Source organism: Mustelus asterias, unplaced genomic scaffold, assembly GCF_964213995.1.
Source record: "Mustelus asterias unplaced genomic scaffold, sMusAst1.hap1.1 HAP1_SCAFFOLD_122, whole genome shotgun sequence".
NCBI classification, from domain to species: domain Eukaryota; kingdom Metazoa; phylum Chordata; class Chondrichthyes; order Carcharhiniformes; family Triakidae; genus Mustelus; species Mustelus asterias.
Window position 1 is genome coordinate 999803 of NW_027590160.1, and position 19088 is coordinate 1018890.

The 19088-nt window shown below is 48.9% G+C and overlaps 3 protein-coding genes across 3 annotated transcripts in view; 2 read left to right on the plus strand and 1 right to left on the minus strand.

Moving 5' to 3' along the window:
• LOC144484673 (uncharacterized) overlaps window positions 1-19088 on the minus strand; it is a 48865-nt gene that overhangs the window by 9842 nt on the left and 19935 nt on the right. The gene's annotated exons all lie outside the window — the stretch shown is intronic.
• Window positions 2446-5155, plus strand: LOC144484649 (uncharacterized). Its single transcript, XM_078203120.1, has 2 exons — window positions 2446-2602; window positions 3118-5155. Exon 2 carries the CDS (start codon window positions 3539-3541, stop codon window positions 4262-4264), a length of 726 nt encoding a protein of 241 aa, XP_078059246.1. The 5' UTR covers window positions 2446-2602; window positions 3118-3538; the 3' UTR covers window positions 4265-5155.
• Window positions 9317-11592, plus strand: LOC144484654 (uncharacterized). The gene is made up of 2 exons (XM_078203124.1): window positions 9317-9453; window positions 10758-11592. Exon 2 carries the CDS (start codon window positions 11071-11073, stop codon window positions 11398-11400), a length of 330 nt encoding a protein of 109 aa, XP_078059250.1. The 5' UTR covers window positions 9317-9453; window positions 10758-11070; the 3' UTR covers window positions 11401-11592.

A 19088-nucleotide genomic window follows, 5' to 3' on the forward strand; every position in this document is an offset into this window, starting at 1 on the left:
ATTGTTAATGTTGGCCTACTTGTGACTAATAAACTCTAACTTAACTTGTATTTATAGGAACAGAAGTAGGTAAATTTCAGCCCTCGGAGCCTGCTCCACGATTCAATCAGATCATGGCTGATCTCTCCCTGGTCTCAAATCGATCCCCCCACTTGTTCCCCATATCTCCCATCCCTTTTTGTGTCAGAAATATATCTATCTCCTTCTTGAAACCATTCAACAATTCAGACTCCACCATGCTGTGGGGCAGCAAGTTCCACAAATTTACCACTCTTGGAAAACTTCCCCCTTACATCTCGTTTAAACTTTCCCCCTCTCACTTTCAGCTGGGGATCTTTCAGAGTGTGAGGTGAATGATAATCAGTACACTACAGGAACACTTCACGGTCAGCATCTCAAAGGGACTGCACAGTATTTCAAACTGTGTCGTCATGCTGTAGTTCGTGACCTTGATTTGCGGAGATAGAATTCGGACTGGATATTTTGGAATGTTGTAGAGACATTGATCTAACAATAGAATCGTGAAATAACAGCTCATGAGGAGACACATCATGTCTGTGCTAGCTTATTTTCAAACAGTTATACAATTAGTCCTAATATCATTCCCTTTCATAAAAACGTGCATTATTTCTCCTTTCAAATGATCAATTCTCTTCATGAAAAATCTGAGTTAACAAACAACAACATCGGAAGAGTTGCAGAAGCCTCTGCAGTATTCATGGACATTTCTAAAAATTAACAAAGTTTCCTTGACTCAATAACATGAAGGGTCAGGTGGGAATTCACATCGAGTTTTGGAAACAAAACTATTTGCAGTTATGCAGTGGATTTCGTACCTTTTCAAGGAACATAGAATTCTACAGTGCAGAAGAAGGCCATCGAGTCTGGACTGACCACAATCCCACCCACGACCTATCTCCATAACCCCTAGCTAGTCCCCCCGACAATTTTTAGCATGGCCAATCCACTTAACCCGCATATCTTTGGAGTGTGGGAGGAAACCAGAGCACCCAGAGGAAACCCACGCAGACATGGGGAGAATGTGCAAACTCCACACAGACAGTGACCCGAGCCGGGAATCGAACCCGGGACCCTGGAGCTGTGAAGCAGCAGTGCGAACCACTGTGCTACCGTGCCTCACAAAACATTAAATCTGTTTCTTGCCAGGCAAGACTGTTCTCTTCCTGTTGGGGAGCACTCCAGCGGTCACGGGCATTCGGCCTCTGATATTCGGGTAAGCGTTCTCCAAGGCGGCCTTCGCGACACACGACAGCGCAGAGTCGCTGAGCAGAAACTGATAGCCAAGTTCCGCACACACAAGGACGGCCTCAACCGGGATATTGGGTTTATGTCACACTATTTGTAACTCCCACAGTTGCGTGGACCTGCAGAGTTTCACTGGCTGTCTTGTCTGGAGACAATACACATCTTTTTAGCCTGTCTTGATGCTCTCTCCACTCCCATTGTTTTGTTTCTTAAAGACTGGATTAGTTGTAAGTATTCGCATTCCAACCATTATTCATGTAAATTGAGTCTGTGTCTTTATAAGTTCTGTTTGTGAACAGAATTCCCACTCACCTGAAGAAGGGGCTCAGAGCTCCGAAAGCTTGTGTGGCTTTTGCTACCAAATAAACCTGTTGGACTTTAACCTGGTGTTGTTAAACTTCTTACTGTGTTTACCCCAGTCCAACGCCGGCATCTCCACATCATGATTGATAAAAGCAAGTGTCTCATATGCCTTCTTATTCCATTCACCTGCTCTGCTACCTTAAGTGAATAAGTACCCCAAGATCCATCTGCTTCTCTGATTTTACCTTTCCTTAATTATTTATTTATCTTGTTACTTCTTCCAAAGTGCATCACTTCGCACTTATCAAGGTTAAATACCATATTTTTTTTGTTCATTTGTGGGACATGGGCGTCGCTAGTTGGCCATCCCGAGTTGCCCTTGAGAAGGTGGTGGTGAGCTACCTTCTTGAATTGCTGCAGTATATGTGCTGTGGGTTTACCTACAATGCGGTTCGGGAGGGAATTCCAGGATTTTTACCCAGCGACTGTGAAGGAATGGTGATATATTTCGAAGTCTACCAGTGTTCTGCCCATGTGACCAACCCAACTATATCGTGCTGCAACCTATGACAGAGTGGGGTAGACTCTAAAAGGACCCTGGGTCTCTGGAACACTCGTCCAGTAACAATCCCACCATGCACATTGGTAGATGTATCAATTTATTTAATAATTTTATATGTTAACCCTATAGTTCTGATTGTAATTGGATGACAAAGCACAATTTTGTGTTGAACATTATCTCCTTCCTATGGCGGTCCTCTTACCCAGCATTCGCAGCGAGAGAGAATGTGCCGTATTGTCACAATAGCAGCCGCTTGCGCAGGCGCAGTACCTGATTCCGAGTGGAGCATGCGCTGTGCGGATTCGGACTGGCCCATGCGCAGTGTGGGTGCTGGAGCTGCAGGGAGGCGGGTGCAGAGGCTTCAGAAACAGCCAGTGGAGGAGGCCTCAAAACCCAGAATAAGGAACCCCCCGGGCCCGAGTTTGCACCGACCCGGGGGGTAATTGCAGCACCTCTACAATCGGGGAGATGGTGGTAATATCAGTGACACAGCCTAATGTTCTGGGGATGGGTTCAAGACCCATCATGGAGCTGGGGGGGTTTTAATTAGAATTCATAAAATGCTGGAAAATCTGGAATATAATTTCACTTGAGTAACCATTACAGCTGTGAACAATGTAAAAAACCCATCCTGTTTATTCATGGGAATCTGCTGTCTCTCCAGAGACTTGTCAACATGCGATTCAGTCTCGAACTGCCCTCCTCAGGGGCAGGAAATAAATGCTGGTCTTGGCAATAAAACCACATCACATGAAATAGTGAAGGAGAAACACTGATAGACTTGGGTTAATAGCTGTCATCTTTCTCGGGGGCAGGACACAGGCACGGTTATCACTGTCCCTGTGAGAAAATGTGAATTTCTATCCTGGACTGACATTGATAGATTTTGGAGTCTCCTTTTCCAGAGGGTGAGAAGGGGAGGATTTACACACAGTAAACTCAAACCAAGTTTGCTTCAATTTTTAACTTTGGACTTTTTCTTACAGGATATTAGAAGTGCAGGAGTGGAAGGGAGAAAACTCAAACCAAACATCGCATCAGGATCCGACGCTGTCGCCTAAATTAGTGTAATCTGAACATCATTGGGTTTTGAACATGGAAGGGGAAAGCACGGTTAACAGTGGAGAGAAACCGTACACCTGTTCTGTGTGTGGACGAACATTCAGCCGATCATCTGGCCCGTTGAAACATAAATGCAGTCACAACAAGGAGAAACAATGGAAATGTGGAGACTGTGGGAAGAGATTCAGATTCCCATCTGAACTGAAAACTCATTGACACAATCACACTGGAGAGAGACCATTCATCTGCTCTGAGTGTGGGAAGGGATTCACTACCTCATCCATCTTGCTGACACACCGGCGAGTTCACACTGGGGAGAGACCGTTCACCTGCTCCAAGTGTGGGATGGGATTCATTTGTTCATCCCATCTGCTGAAACACCGGTGGGTTCACACTGGGGAGAGGCCATTCAACTGTCATGAGTGTGGGAAGGGATTCACTACCTCATCAATCCTGCTGACACACCAGAGAGTTCACACTAGAGAGAGACCATTCAGATGCTCTGATTGTGGGAAGGGATTCCCTACCTCTTCTATCCTGCTGAAACACCAGCGAGTTCACACTGGAGAGAGGCCGTTCACCTGCTCTGATTGTGGGAAGGGATTCACTGATTCATCCGACCTGCTGAAACACCAGAGAATTCATAATGGGGAGAGGCCATTTATCTGCTCCGAGTGTGGGAAGAGATTCACTCAATCATTCAACCTCCTAAAACACCAGCGAGGTCACACCGGCGAGAGGCCGTTCACCTGCTCTGAGTGTGGGAAGGGCTTCAGTCAGTCATTCATCTTGTTGAAACACCAGCGAGTTCACACTGGGGAGAGGCCATTCACTTGCTCCAGTTGTGGGAAGGGATTTATTGATTCATCCACCCTGCAGAGACACCAGCGAGTTCACACCGGGGAGAGACCATTCACCTGCTCTGATTGTGGTAAGAGATTCAGTCAATCAACCAACCTGGTAAAGCACCAGCGAATTCACACTGGGGACAGGCCATTCACCTGCTCCGTGTTTGGGAAGGGATTCACTCAGTCACCTCACCTGCTGAAACACCAGTGTGTTCACGAGTGACTGCAAGGACTGGAGTTTGCTCTTAATCACATCAAGGTCCTGACTATTTTCATTGGTGTCTGTTTCTGCTGATAAATCCTAGCCCAGTTGGAAGGTTTATATTTTGGGTGGAACTCAAATACACAAGCTTTATGTTCAACACAGTGTGATGGATGCTTTTAATACCTCAAACATGTTAGTTCCATTTGAAGGGCTTCCCCCTCTCCCGTCTCCTCCATCCTCACCTCCAACAAGTGTGAGGAGCTCATGGAGCTTCTTTGTCACCAAGATTGAGACAATCTGATCAGCTGCCTCTGCTCCTTCTCTCTCTTCCATTCGCCCACCGGGCCAAACTGTCTTTAAATTTCCTCCTGGCCTGACTCCTGAACTCATAAATACAAACAGGAAGTGCTGTAAAAACACAGCGAGTCTGACAGCACCTCTGGCGAGAGAAACAGATTTAATGTTTTGGGAGGCACGGTAGCACAGTGGTTAGCACTGCTGCTTCACAGCGCCAGGGACCCAGATTTGATTCCCGGCTTGGGTCACTGTCTGTGTGGAGTTTGCACATTCTCCCCGTGTCTGCGTGGATTTCCTCCGGGTGCTCCGGTTTCCTCCCACATTCTGAAAGACGTGCTGGTTAGGCGCATTGACCCGAACAGCTTGTCTGGACTTGCAGAATCTCACTGGCTGTCCTGTCCGGAGACAATACACATCTCTCCCTCCATTCACATTGTTTGTACCTTTAAGACTTGATTATCTGTAAAGACTGCATTCCAATCATTGTTCTGTAAATTGAGTTTGTGTCTCTGTGTGCCCTGTTTGTGAACATTTCTCCACTCCACCTGACGAAGGGGGAGCGCTCCAAAAGCTAGTGGCATTTGCGACCAAATAAACCTGTTGGACTTTTAACCTGGTGTTGTTAAACTTCTTACTGTCTTTACCCCAGTCAACGCCGGCATCTCCACATCATGGATTCAGTTCTCCAGCTCCTGTCTGCAGACTGACAATAAAACCAATGGGTCTTATTGGGGGTGTTGGGGCCTCCAGCGGGTGTTTGTGAATCCTCCCCGCCCACCTCCCAGGGTTTCCTTCCTTCCCAGAGATCAGAGTCCTCATTGATTTGAGGACAAAGTGTAACCTCTTATTTATTTTGCACATTCTCCTCGTGTCTGTGTGGGTTTCCTCCGGGTGCTCCGGTTTCCTCCCACAGTCCAAAGATGTGCGGGTTAGGTTGATTGGCCATGCTAAAATTGCCCCTTAGTGTCCTGGGATGCGTAGGTTAGAGGGATTAGTGGGTAAATATGTAGGGAAATGGGGGTAGGGCCTGGGTGGGATTGTCGTCGGTGCAGACTCGATGGGCTGAATGGCCTCTTTCTGTGCTGTAGGGTTTCTAAGATTTCTTATTGTCCCCCTCCCCCATCCTCTGATGTGAACCATCCTCCAGTGGCTGAGCCAGGATGGGGCCGTTAACCTGGGCCTGTTCCCGGGAGGGAGGGAGGGAGGGAGGGAGAAGCCCCGCAGCTGCAAACCAGGGAGCTGACAATGATTCTGAAGGGTTTGCGGATCCACAAAGTGTTTCCAAATCCTCCCAGCCACCGCCTAACGCTGACTCCGCTTCTCCGGGACAAACAAGCGCCAAGGACAGCAATGATACTGCGCATGCTCCACATCACAATGCCCCGGGACTGATTGACGGCAGCTCCGGACCAATAGGAAGAGGGGGCGGGGCTGGAGGACCGAGCGGGAGCGTCTGGTCGTCCAACCAATCAGAGTGAATGAGGGGCGGGTCTGGAGGTCCGAGCGGGTGCGGCTGGTCCTCCAACCAATCGGAGTGAATGAGGGGCGGGGCTGGGGGACCGAGCGGGAGCGGCTGGTCCTCCAACCAATCAGAGTGAATGAGGGGCGGGGCTGGAGGACCAACACTCTGATAAAACCTGGTGGGGGCGGAGTCAACATCGCAGCAGCGGAGCCGGCGGTTGGAGATTGGGGAGGATCCGCAAACCCTTCAGAATCATTGTCAGCTCCCTGGTTTGCAGCTGCGGGGCTTCTCCCTCCCTCCCGGGAACAGGCCCAGGTTAACGGCCCCACCCTGGTTTGGGAGCTGGAGCATGCGCAGTGCCTGCGGCAGACGGTAAGGAGCTCGAGCGAGCGGGTTTTAAATGGGGATTTTTATAGAGTCAGAGGTTTACAGCCTGGAAACAGGCCCTTCGGCCCAACTTGTCCATGCTGCACTTTTTAAAACCCCTAAGCTAGTCCCATTTGCCTGCGTTTGGCCCATATCCCTCTGTACCCATCTTACCCATGTAACTGTCTAAATGCTTTTTAAAAGACAAAATTGTACCCGCCTCTACTACTACCTCTGGCAGCTTGTTCCAGACACTCTCCACCCTCTGTGTGAACAAACTGCCCCTCTGGGCACTTCTGTATCTCTCCCCTCTCACCTTAAACCTCTGCCCTCTAGTTTTAGACTCCCCTACCATTGGGAAAAGATATTGACTATCTAGCTGATCTGTGCCCCTCATTATTTTATAGACCTCTATAAGGTCACCCCTCAGCCTCCTACGCTCCAGAGAAAAAAGTCCCAGCCTCTCCTTATAACTCAAACCATCAAGTCCTGGTAGCACCCTAGTAAATCTCTTCTGCACTCTTTCTAGTTTAATATCCTTTCTATAATAGGGTGACCAGAACTGCACCCAGTATTCCAAGTGTGGCCTTATTGTTCTCACTTTGCCAACAGGGCTATTGAATTTATTGGATAGATCTTCCAGGCATACTGAGCTGAATGGTTTCCATCTGTGCTGTACCATTCTGTAAAATGATGAATATTCAGAATCAGGAAGAGACAGAATGAGAGGAACCAGTGACTGTGATTGAATCCAGCCAGAGTCAAGGAAGGGGAGAGAGAGGAGGCAATGTAAAAGCTTCTAAATCTCTGTAGTCCCACAGGAGAACTTTGAGAAATTTAACATAGCAGATCAGCTTGCAATAATTTGTTTTTTAAAAATTAATTTATCTCCATAGCTAATGTTGTTTTATATTCATTGTTTGAGGTTAAAATAGTGCTGCAGAGAAGGAGGTGCTGGAAGTCTTCAAGTGCATCAAGGTAGATAAATCCCCAGGACCTGATGAAGTGTATCCCAGGAGTGGGAGGCTAGGGAGAAAATTGCAGGTCCTCCAGTGCCAGCAGGTTCTCCGGTGCCAGCAGGTTAGGTTGGTGCGGAAGGACTGGTCAGTGCCTCGGGCTGTGGCCCAGAGAGAGCGGGACCCCCTGCACTGAGATACCCTGCCCTGCACAGCCCTGGGGGAAATGTGTCAGTGCCTCCCAGGTAAGGATCTGCTTCACCCCCTCCCGCCCGCTAGGGCCTGGGCCTGGAGTTAGTGCTGCCCGTGGGGAGGCAGGCACAGCTCAGTGCCCTGAGAGCGGGGGAGCTGGGGCCTGCCTCCCCTTCCCGACCCTCCCCTCCCTCTATCCAGCCTCTCCTTATAATTCACACCAAGTCCTGGTAGCATCCTTGTAAAACTTCTCTGCACACTTTCTAGTTTAATATTATCCTTCCTATAATAGGGTGACCAGAACTGTACACAGTATTCCAAATGTGGTCTTCCCAATGTCTTGTACAACTTCAGCAAATTGTGCCAACTTCTGCATTCAATGTTCTGACCAATGAAACCAAGCATGCCAAATGCTTTCTTCACCACTCTGTCCATCTGTGACTCTACTTTCAAGGAGTTATGAACTTGTACCCCTAGGTCTCTTTGTTCTATAACTCTCCTGAGCTGAGTAAGTCCTGCCCTGGTTCGATCTACCAAGATGCATCACCTTGCATTTATCCAAATTAAACTCCACCTGCTATTCGTCAGCCCCCTGGTCCAATTGATCAAGATCCCGTTGCAATTGGAGATGACTCTTCACTGTCCACTATGCCACCAATCTTAGTGTCATCTGCAAACTTACTAATCCCGCTGCCTATATTCTCATCCAAATCATTAATATAAATGACAAATAACAGTGGACCCAGCACCGATCCCTGAGGCACACCGCTGGTTACAGGCCTCCAGTTTGAAAAACAATTCACTACAACCATCAGAAGCCAATTTTGTATCCATTTAGATATCTCGCCCTGGATCCTGTGAGATTTAACCTTGTGTTTCCCCCTCCTTTTTGGGGAGCTGCCCCTTTTACTTTGTCCTGATTTAATCTGAGTTTGTTTACTTGGTTTGGTTTGACCTAAAAAAAAACGACCTAAAAAAAAACAACCTACCATGCGGTACCTTGTCGAAGGCCTTGCTAAAGTCCATGTAGACAACATCAACTGCACCCCCCTCATCTACTTTCTTGGTTACCCCTTCAAAAAACTCAGTCAAGTTTGTGAGACATGATTTTCCACTCACAAAGCTATGTTGACTGTCCCTAATCAGTCCTTGCATCTCTAAATGACTAGATCAAAATACCTTCCAACAATTTACCCACCACAGATGTGAGGCTCACTGGCCTGTCGTTCCCAGGCTTTTCCCTGCAGCCCTTTTTAAACAAAGGCACAACATTTGCCAATCTTCAGGCACCTCACCCGTGACTATCGATGATTCAAATATCTCGGCTAGGGGAACTGCAATTTCCTCCCTAGCCTCGCACAATGTCCTGGGATACACTTCAGGTCCTGGGGATTTATCTACCTTGATGCACTTTAAGACTTCCAGCACCACCTTCTCTGTAATATGTACGCTCCTCAAGACATCACTATTTATTTCCCCAAGTTCCATGCTTTTCTCAACAGTAAGTACTGATGAGAAATATTCGTATTCATTCACCCATCTCTTGTGGATCCTCACATAGGTGACCTTGTTGATCCTTAAGAGGCCCTACTCTCTTCCTTGTTACTCTTTTGCCCTTTATGTATTTGTAAAAGCTTATTGGATTCTCCTTTGCCTTATCTGCCAAACCAATCTCGTGTCCCCTTTTTGCCCTCCTGATTTCTCTCAACTCTACTCCTACACCCCCTATACGCCAAGGGATTCACTTGATCCCAGCTCCCTATGCATGTCATGTGCCTCTTTTTTCTTCTTGACCAGGGCCTCAATATCCCGAGTCCTCCAGGGTTCCCGACTTCTGCCAGCCTTGCCCTTCACTCTAAGAGGAATGTGTTTACAAAGACCGAGTGCGGATCCAGAACCTGAAATAAAACCGGAAACATAAATGGAGTTGGTGGGTGAGTGGTGAGGCTTTATAAACACCCGGTGTTGGCCTCAATTTGCAAAGCAAATTCCTTGTGCCTTCCGAAGGCTTCGGGACTGAGTTAATATCCGCCATCTTTATAGGGATCCACATACTGCAAAGTGCATGCGCATCCGCCATCTTTATTGAGGGTAATTTGGAACAACGCATGCACAGCCACCGTATTTCTTGGGGGTGAAACCAAATGAATAACCCACAGGGGACAAAAAAAATCAGATTGATTTCATAACAAACTCTGTTGTTGAAAACCAGAACTGGGGGTTACAGCCAACAACAACTTCTATTGATAAAACACCATTAATATCAGGGTGGTTAACACTGCCTCTCAGCTCCAGGGACCCAAGTTCGATTCCAGCCTTGGGTCACTGTCTGTGTGGAGTTTGCACGTTATCCCTGTGATTGTGTGGGTTTCCTCTGGGTGCTCTGGTTTCCTCCCACCGCCCAAAGATGTGACGCTTGGGGGGATTGGCCATGCTATATTGCCCCTTCGTGTACAAAGATGTACAGGTAAGGTGGATTAATGGGGTAAAAACATGGGTTACAGGTATCGATCAGGTGTAAAATATTCAGAGTTGGTGCAGACTTGATGGGCCAAATGCTTTCCTTCTGCACTGTAGGAATTCTTTGAGAAGTCATCCTTGTGCACTGAAGGTCTAGTCACTAATGGCGGAGTGATTAAAATAGGGAACGTGCAGGAAGCCAGAATCTGAGCAATGCTAGAGGTGATTCCAGAGATGGGGAAGAACAGGACTTGGAGTGATTTGGAAAAATTAGTTGTTAGCATGCATGAAAGATATGCAACATTTCATTTAGATCTCATAGAATCCGACAGTGCAGAAGGAGGCCATTCGGCCCATCGAGTCTGCACCGACCACAATCCCATCCACGCCCTATCCCCATTACCCCATGCATTTACCCTAGCTAGTCCCCCTGACACTAAGGGTAATTTAGCATAGCCAATCCACCTAACCTGCACCTGTTTGGACTGTGGGAGGAAACCAGAGCACTTGGAGAAAACCCATGCAGACACGGGGAGAATGTGCAAACAGACAGTGACCCAAGCTGGGAATCAAACTTGGGTCCCTGGTGCTGTGAGGCAGCAGTGCGAACCACTGTGCCGCCGTGCTGCCCTCAACTCGGGGAGGAGGGAGAGTGTGTGGGACATAGATTTACTGTTTTGGGCAACAAGAACAGAAAAGTTGTTCCTTTTGAAATTAGACTTGTCTGATCAGAATTCCTATCCTGGACTGACAGTAGTTTTGTAAACTCCTTTTGCAGCATATTTGAAGGGGAAGATTTACAGTCAGCAAAATGGAATCCAGTTTCACACCAAGATTTAACAGTTGCTCAATTCACCAGCACCTGAACACCATCAGCCTTTGAATGTGGAGTGTGGGAAAAGATTTCAAACTTCAGTGTGACTGGAAAAGCACTGAGAGAGAGACACACCCGAGTGAGAGTGTTCCAGTGAACTGACTGTGGAAAGAGCTTTAACCAGTTACACAGCCTGAAAAAACATCACACCATTCACAGCAATGTGAATCTGTGCATGTGTTCTGTGTGTGGACGAGGCTTCAACTAATCACTCAATATGGAGAGACATGATGATACTGACACCAGAGAAAAACCGTGGATATGTGGGGACTGTGGGAAAGCATTCACTTGCCCATCCAAACTGGAAACTCATCGATGCACCCAAACTGGGGAGAGACCCTTCAACTGTCCCATGTGTTGGAAGGAATTTACTCAATCATCCTGCCTAACATTACACCAGCGAGTTCACACTGGAGAGAGACCATACACTTGCTCTGTGTGTGGGAAGGGATTCGTCCAGATGTGTAACCTACAACTACACTGGAGAGTTCACACTGAGGAGAGGCCGTTCAGCTGCATTAACTGTGGAAAGAGCTTCAGACATTGATCCAGCCTCAAAGCACATCAGTGACTTCACACTGGGGAGAGACCATTCACCTGCTCAGTGTGGGAAGGGATTCACTACCTCCTCCCACCTGGTGACACGCCAGCGACTTCGAGTGAGTGCAGGGAGTGGATTCTGCTGTTGCTGCTGCTGTTAATCACATCCAGGAGTGAGCCACATTCATTGACATTTGAGGTTTGTTTCTGCTGATAATAATCCCTCTGACTGGCTGGAGTTTAATATTCTGGATCGAGAGCTGATTGTGTTTTCAGGGTTGCCATTTCCCTTTAAGAACTGCTGTCTGTGATCTTTCCCCATCAGTCAGGAACTCTCATCACCACTTCTTTACAGTGCAGAAAGAAAATTCCCTCACTTGCATCAAGTGGGTCAAAGATCCCTGAGATCTTAATGACTGCCCCCAATAAAGATGGCGATGTGTGGATGGGTGATCACCATCTTTGTAAGGGGCAATGTTGTCAATGAGTGGGAGGCGCTTGTTCCCCATTGTTCAGAATGGAGACAACTTGTCCATCAAACTGCATCAACCTTGAGTCCCAATGTCTTATTGATGAGGCAAAGAGTAGGTTGGTTAGGAACCAATTGCCCATTAGACAACCTGGGTGTGGAGCCAGGAGATGTATTTGAGGTACTAAATTAGTATTTTGCATCTGTGTTCACTGTGGAAGGACAATGTAGGTACAGAAAGCAGGGATGGGTGTGTGATATAATTGAACAAATTGTCATTGGTGGTAAATAGTGAGGAGGGCAACCTTGGATTACATAGAACACACAGAACATAGTACAGTACAGGCCCTTCGGCCCTCGATGTTGTGCTGAGCTTTAACTGAAACCAAGGTCAAGCTATCCCACTCCCTATCATCCTGGTGTGCTCCATGTGCCTATCCAATAACCGTTTAAATGTTCCTAAAGTGTCTGACTCCACTATCACAGCAGGTAGTCCATTCCACACCCCAACCACGGAGTAAAGAATCAAACCCCTCCCCATTACCCACACATCACTGTCCCCCTTATCAACCCACTTTCTCTCTCTTCTCCTCCCCCCCCCCCCCCCCCCGTACCCAGACTGATCGTCCTCCTCCTCCTCTTACCCCCCCCCCCCCCCCCCCTGCCAAACCAGAGAATGATCTGACCCTCCTCCCCCCCCACACCACTGATCTGAGTCAGAGAACCGTTGGAAACACTGAACGTGCTCTTCAGAAGCTGGAGAACCCGATTCAGACTTTTATTGAGCAGGTCCATTACGGCGCAGTTCCGGATTGGCAAACGCGGTGGTAAAGTGGGAAATGTTGCAAGTTGGGCGGGCAGTTCATTCATTCAATTTAAATCACCATTGCACCTGTTTTGGGCGCAAAGCGGATCACCGCCATTCCCGGGTTTCAGTAAAGTGGCAATCTGCACAGACGCAGGTGCAGATCGCACCCGAGGGACAGGGCACTGAGGAGGGCAGTGCCCCAGTCAGGAGAGAGGGAGTGCCGGTGTTGGGGGCAGCAGCAGTGGGGAGGGGGACTTTACTCTTCCAGCCCTCTTGGGTGCAAACTAAGTCCAGGGTATCTTCACCCCCCCCCCCCCTTCCCCCACTGCAGATGGAAAACAGTCTAAATTTTCTTCCCCCCCCCCCCCCCCCCCCCTCCTCCCTTTCAGGCACTGACCTTCTGATGGGGGCATCAGCGCCACTCAGTCCCCTGATGTTGATATGAGTCGGCCGTGCAGTCTTCCCTCCCGTAGGTGGAAAAAAGTAAAGAAAGAGTGTGTCTCCGTGTCCTCTTTCCCCCTCTCCCTCCAGGGAGAGAGCACCCTCCAGCGGACCACAGGCAGGCGATAGCTCACCTTCCTCCCCCTTCCCTCCTCCCTTCCTTGCAGGAAGCCAACAATTTGGCAGAAACGAAAGAAAACAGGCGTCTCCAGCAAGCAAGCTCGAAGAAAGTGTTTTACTCACAGATGTTGCCCTCTTAAGGTCAAACCAAATAAACAAACTCCGGTTAAGTCAGGACAAAGTAAAAGGGGCAGCTCCCCAAAAGGAGGGGGAACAGCCCGAACAGAAATCAAAGTACAAAGGAAACTTAAAGATCAAATTAAAATGTGATTATTTGGGTCAATAACGCACCCCAACCTCTGCGGTGCTCAATGGGCGCGGAAGGTGTCAACCGCGCCCGTGGACACCGCATGCTCCCTCTCCAGGGACACCTGGCCGCGAACGTAGCTGTGGTAGAGGGGAAGACAGTCAGGATGGACGGCCCCCTCGATCGCCAGCTGCCTGGACCAGTAAATGGCGCGTTTCGCCAGGCCCAGGAGCAGGTTCACGAGGAGGTCGCCATCCCGACCCTCCCCTCTCCGCACCAGGTGTCCGTAGATCAGGAGCGTGGGACTGAAGTGCAGACAAAACATCAATAAAAGGTTCTTCAGGAAAACATAAAGGGAGTGCAGCCTAAGACACTCAACATAGACATGGTCCACGGACTCCACAAGGCCACAGAAAGGGCAGTCTTTGGAGCCCGTGAACCAGTGAATCCTACGGTTGTGCGGAACTGCTGCATGCATCACCCTCCACCCCAGGTCCCTGACGTAATTGGGGGAGATCCCTCCGTAGAGGGACCTCCACTGGGGACCTCCGCTGACCATGGCAACAAGGCCCGCCAAGGTGTATCCGGGCGACAGGCGAGGAGGCAGTAGTGGAAGGTGTGCAGCAGCAGCCCGCACAGGAAACGCCTCCGCGCGGTAGAAAAAGGCACGGAGGACATTTCTGCGAGGCGGCTCAGGCTGTGGGGCACCTCACCCGGGGAGGGGGCTGAGGCTTTGGGCCAATGTGGAATTCCGTCTGAATGGCTATCTAGATAAGTCTTTAAACGTTCCCAGTGTGTCCACCTCCACCACCTTGCCTGGCAGTGCATTCCAGGCCCCCACCACCCTCTGTGTAAAATATGTCCTTCTGATATCTGTGTTAAACCTCCCCCCCTTCACCTTGAACCTATGACCCCTCGTGAACGTCACCACCGACCTGGGGAAAAGTTTCCCACCGTTCACCCTATCTATGCCTTTCAAAATTTTATACACCTCTAAGTCTCCCCACATCCTCCGTCTTTCCAGGGAGAACAACCCCAGTTTACCCAATCTCTCCTCATAACTAAGCCGCTCCATCCCAGGCAACATCCTGGTAATCCTCCTCTGCACTCTCTCCAAAGCCTCCACGTCCTTCTGGTAGTGTGGCGACCAGAACTGGACGCAGTATTCCAAATGCAGCCGAACCAATGTTCTATACATCTGCAACATCAGACCCCAACTTTTATACTCTATGCCCCGTCCTATAAAGGCAAGCATGCCGTATGCTGCCTTCACCACCTGTGACGTCACCTTCAAGGATCTGTGGACTTGCACACCCAGGTCCCTCTGCATATCTACACCTTTATGGTTCTGCCATTTATCGTATAGCTCCTCCCTACATTATTTCTACCAAAATGCATCACTTCGCATTCATCAGGATTGAACTCCATCTGCCATTTCTTTGCCCAAATTTCCAGCCTATCTATATCCTTCTGTAGCCTCTGACAATGCTCCTCACTATCTGCAAGTCCTGCCAATTTTGTGTCATCCGCAAACTCACTGATCACCCCAGTTGCACCTTCTTCCAGATCGTTTATATAAATCACAAACAGCAGAGGTCCCAATACAGAGCCCTGCGGAACACCACTAGTCACAGGCCTCCAGCCGGAAAAAGACCCTTCCACTACCACCCTGTCTTCTGTGACCAAGCCAGTTCTCCACCCATCTAGCCACCTCCCCCTTTATCCCATGAGATCCAATCTTTTTCACCAGCCTACCATGAGGGACTTTGTCAAACGCTTTACTGAAGTCCATATAGACGACATCCACGGCCCTTCCCTCGTCAACCATTCCAGTCACTTCTTCAACTTCCCCACCACGGATGTCAAGCTCACCGGCCTATAATTACCCGGGTTAAATAACAGGACCACATTAGCTATCCTCTGGGACCTCACCTGTGTCCAGTGACGAGACAAAGATTTGTGTCAGAGGCCCAGCGATTTCATCTCTCGTCTCCCTGAGCAGCCTTGGATAGATTCCATCAGGCCCTGGGGATTTGTCAGTCTTTATATTCTCTAACAAACCTAACACTTCCTCCCTTGTAATGGAGATTTTCTCCAACGGTTCAACACTCCCCTCCGAGACACTCCCAGTCAACACATCCCTCTCCTTTGTGAATACCGACGCAAAGTATTCATTTCGGATCTCCCCGGCTTCTTTGGGCTCCAAGCATAATTCCCCACTTTTGTCCCTGAGGTCCAATTTTTTTTTCCCCTGACAACCCTTTTGTTCCTAACGTATGAATAAAATGCCTTGGGATTCTCCTTAATCCTGTCTGCCAAGGACATTTCGTGACCCCTTTTTGCCCTTCTAATTCCCTGTTTGAGTTCATTCCTACTTTCTTAGGAGTAGGAATGAAGTCTCTGTCACTGCAACCACATCCAAATTCCTCGTGAGCATTAAGGCCCTAAGTTTGTCTGTCTTACCTGCTACGCTCCTTGCATTGAAGTATAAGCTCCTCCAGAGCTCCCTCCGTTTTTAGCTGCCTGGACCTAACATATGCCTCTTTTCTTGTTGACCAGTCCCTCAATTTCCCTGGTTATCCACAGTTCTTGAATCCTGTCCTTTTTTACGGGCACATGCCTGTCCTGTAGCCCTAACAACTGTTCCTTAAAAGACTCCCACTTGCCAGATGTGGATTTACCCTCAAACAGCCTCTCTCAATCAACAGCTGCCAATTTCTGCCTAATCCCACTAAAGTTAGCCTTCCCCCAATCCAACACCTGACCCTTGGGACACCACTCATCCTTTTCCATCGCTATCCTAAAGCTAACAATTGTGGTCACTATTTGTCACATGTTCCCCTACCGAAACTTTGAAGACCTGACCGGGCTCATTCCCCAGTACCAGGTCCAGTATAGCCCCCTCTCTAGTCGGGCTATCTACATATTGTTCCAAAGAACTCTCCTGTACACATTTTACAAATTCCTCCCCATTGAGTCCCTGCTCTCAGCGATTTCCAGTCTATACCAGGGAAATTGAAGTCTCCCACTACAACATTTTTCCTGCACCTACCCAGTATCTCCTGACATATCCGTTCTTCCACTTCCCTTGGGCTGTTGGGGGGGCCTGTAGTATACCCCCAACATAGTGACTGCACCCTTCCTGTTTCTAAGCTCCACCCAGAGTGACTTGTTACACAACCCCTCTGAATTGTCCTCCCTCTGCACTGCTGTAATATGCTCTCCAACTAATACTGCTACTCCCCCACCTCTTTTGGCCCCTCCTCTGTCTCACCTAAAACACTTGTACCCTGGAATGTTCAGCTGCCAGTCCTGTCCCTCTTTCAACCAAGTCTCTGTCACTGCAACCACATCCAAATTCCTCGTGAGCATTAAGGCCCTAAGTTTGTCTGTCTTACCTGCTACGCTCCTTGCATTGAAGTATAAGCACTCCAGACCTCCAGGCACAGTGAGGTCATCCTCCCCCAGAATGCACCACTTCTTTGCCAGCCTTGTCCCAGCCCCAAGCTCGTCCCCAGCCTCTACACTTGTAGACCTAATATTGTGATCCCCACCCCCCTGCCATACCAGTTTAAACCCCCCCCCCCCCGAACTGCACTAGCAAAACTCCCAGCCAGGATATTCGTGCCCTTCCAACTTAGTTGTGACCCGTCCTTCTTGTACAGGTGCCATCCTCTCCTGAAAACTTCCCATTGATCTAGGAAAATGAAGCCCTCCCTCCTGGACCAGTCCTTTAGCCAAAGATTCAATTGTACTAACTCCCTATTCTTAGCCTCACTGGCACGAGGCATTGGGAGCAGCCCAGAGATGGCCACCCTGGAGGCCCTACTTTTTAGTCTATTTCCCAACTCCCTGAATTGCTCTCGTAGGATCCCCCTGCTCTTCCTATCTACGTCAGTTGCACCAATGTGTACAATGACATCTGTTTCTTTATCTTCCCCTTTTTAAGATGCCTCCTATCCGCTTGGAGACATCCAGTACCCCAGCACCAGGTAGGCAGACTACCATCCTGGAGTCCCGTTCGCACCCACAGAATCGCCTGTCTGTGCCTCTAACCGACGCATCCCCCACCACTATTTCTCTCCTAATCCCTCTCTTTCCTTTCTGGGCCACAGAGCCTGACTTTGTGCCAGTGACCTGGTCACTGTGGCTTACCCCTGGAGAGTCATCCTCTTCCACACTATCCAAAACAATATACTTGTTTTGGAGTGGGACAACCACGGGTGACCCCTCCACTAATTGCTCACTCCCCTCCCCTCTCACACCTATCGCCGAGCCCTTCCTATTATGAGAGACAGCCACTGGAGTACTCTCTGGTACACTACCCTTCTGACCTTTACTCCTCCTAACTGTGACCCACGTGTCTTCCTCCCGTTGCCCCGGTGTAACTAGTTCCCTATAACTCGTGTCAATTATTCTCTCATTCTCCCTGACTAGACCAAGGTCAGCAATCTGCAGCTCCAGTTCCCTGACACGGAACCTCAGGAGCTGCAGTTCCACGCACCTGGCACAAATGTGAACCTCTGGGAGGCTAGGTGTTTCCAGGAACTCCCACATCCCACACCGGAAGCACCGAACTGGCCTATCGCTCATAGCTACCCTTATCCGATACAGGTTTGGATAAAAATAACTTGCCCTGCCTCGCCCTTACCGCCTAAGCCCTCTGAGCCAAAGCCCTGACAGCTCTCACTCTGCTTCCCACAAGCCCTGTGAGCCAAAGCCCTGACAGCTCCCACTCTGCTTCACTTGCTCCACTGCCCGCTCGTAAGTGCTGCCTGCCTTTTAAAGCCAGCAACAAACCTCCCCAGGCCTACTTCCGGTTTTGAAAAAAAAACCTCCGATTTTACGCACAAAATTAACTGAAAAAAAAAATAAATCTCCACTAAAAAACACTCTCTTACCCTCAGTTCTCTCTGTGGAACAGAGGCTGAAACCTCCAAGGCAATCCCTTTTTAAAGCCAGCAACAAACCTCCCCAGGCCGAGTAACCTGGGTTACATCCCATCCGGACCTGGCGACTTATCTATCTTGATGCCATTCAAAGATTCCAGCACAACCTCTTAAAGTCCACATACTCAATCTTTTCAGTCCACCACAAGCCCACAGTACATCCACCCATGTCCTTCTCTGTGAAAACCGAGGCAAAATACTCATTGAGCACCTCTGCCATTTCTACTGGTTCTGTACAGATTTTCCCACCTTCACCTTTTATAGGCCCTATTCCGTCAGGTCTCATCCTTTTACTCTTCACATATTTATAGAATGCCTTGGGGTTCTCCTTAATCCTACCTGCCAGGGCCTTCTCGTGACCCATTCTGGCTCTCCTAATTTCCTCCTTTAGTCCCTTCCAACAAGCCGTATACTCTTCTAAATCCCTATCTTTGCCAAGCTCTGAGTCTTTTGTACGCTTTCCTTTTCTTCTTGACTAGGTCCCGCACAGCTTTCGTGCACCACGGTTCCTTTAACTGACCAACACCTCCCTGTCTGCTCGGAACGTTGTTCTGTAGAACTCTAGACAGGCATTCCTTGAAAAACTGCCACCTCTCTTCAGTACACTTCCCTGAGAATACCTCCTTCCAATTTACTCCTCTAATTTGCTGCCTGCTGCCTT

Bases quoted from the DNA above. Each gene is read 5' to 3' on its own strand.
- LOC144484649 (XM_078203120.1), top strand. From the start codon at position 3,539: ATGGGATTCATTTGTTCATCCCATCTGCTGAAACACCGGTGGGTTCAC.
- LOC144484654 (XM_078203124.1), top strand. From the start codon at position 11,071: ATGGAGAGACATGATGATACTGACACCAGAGAAAAACCGTGGATATGT.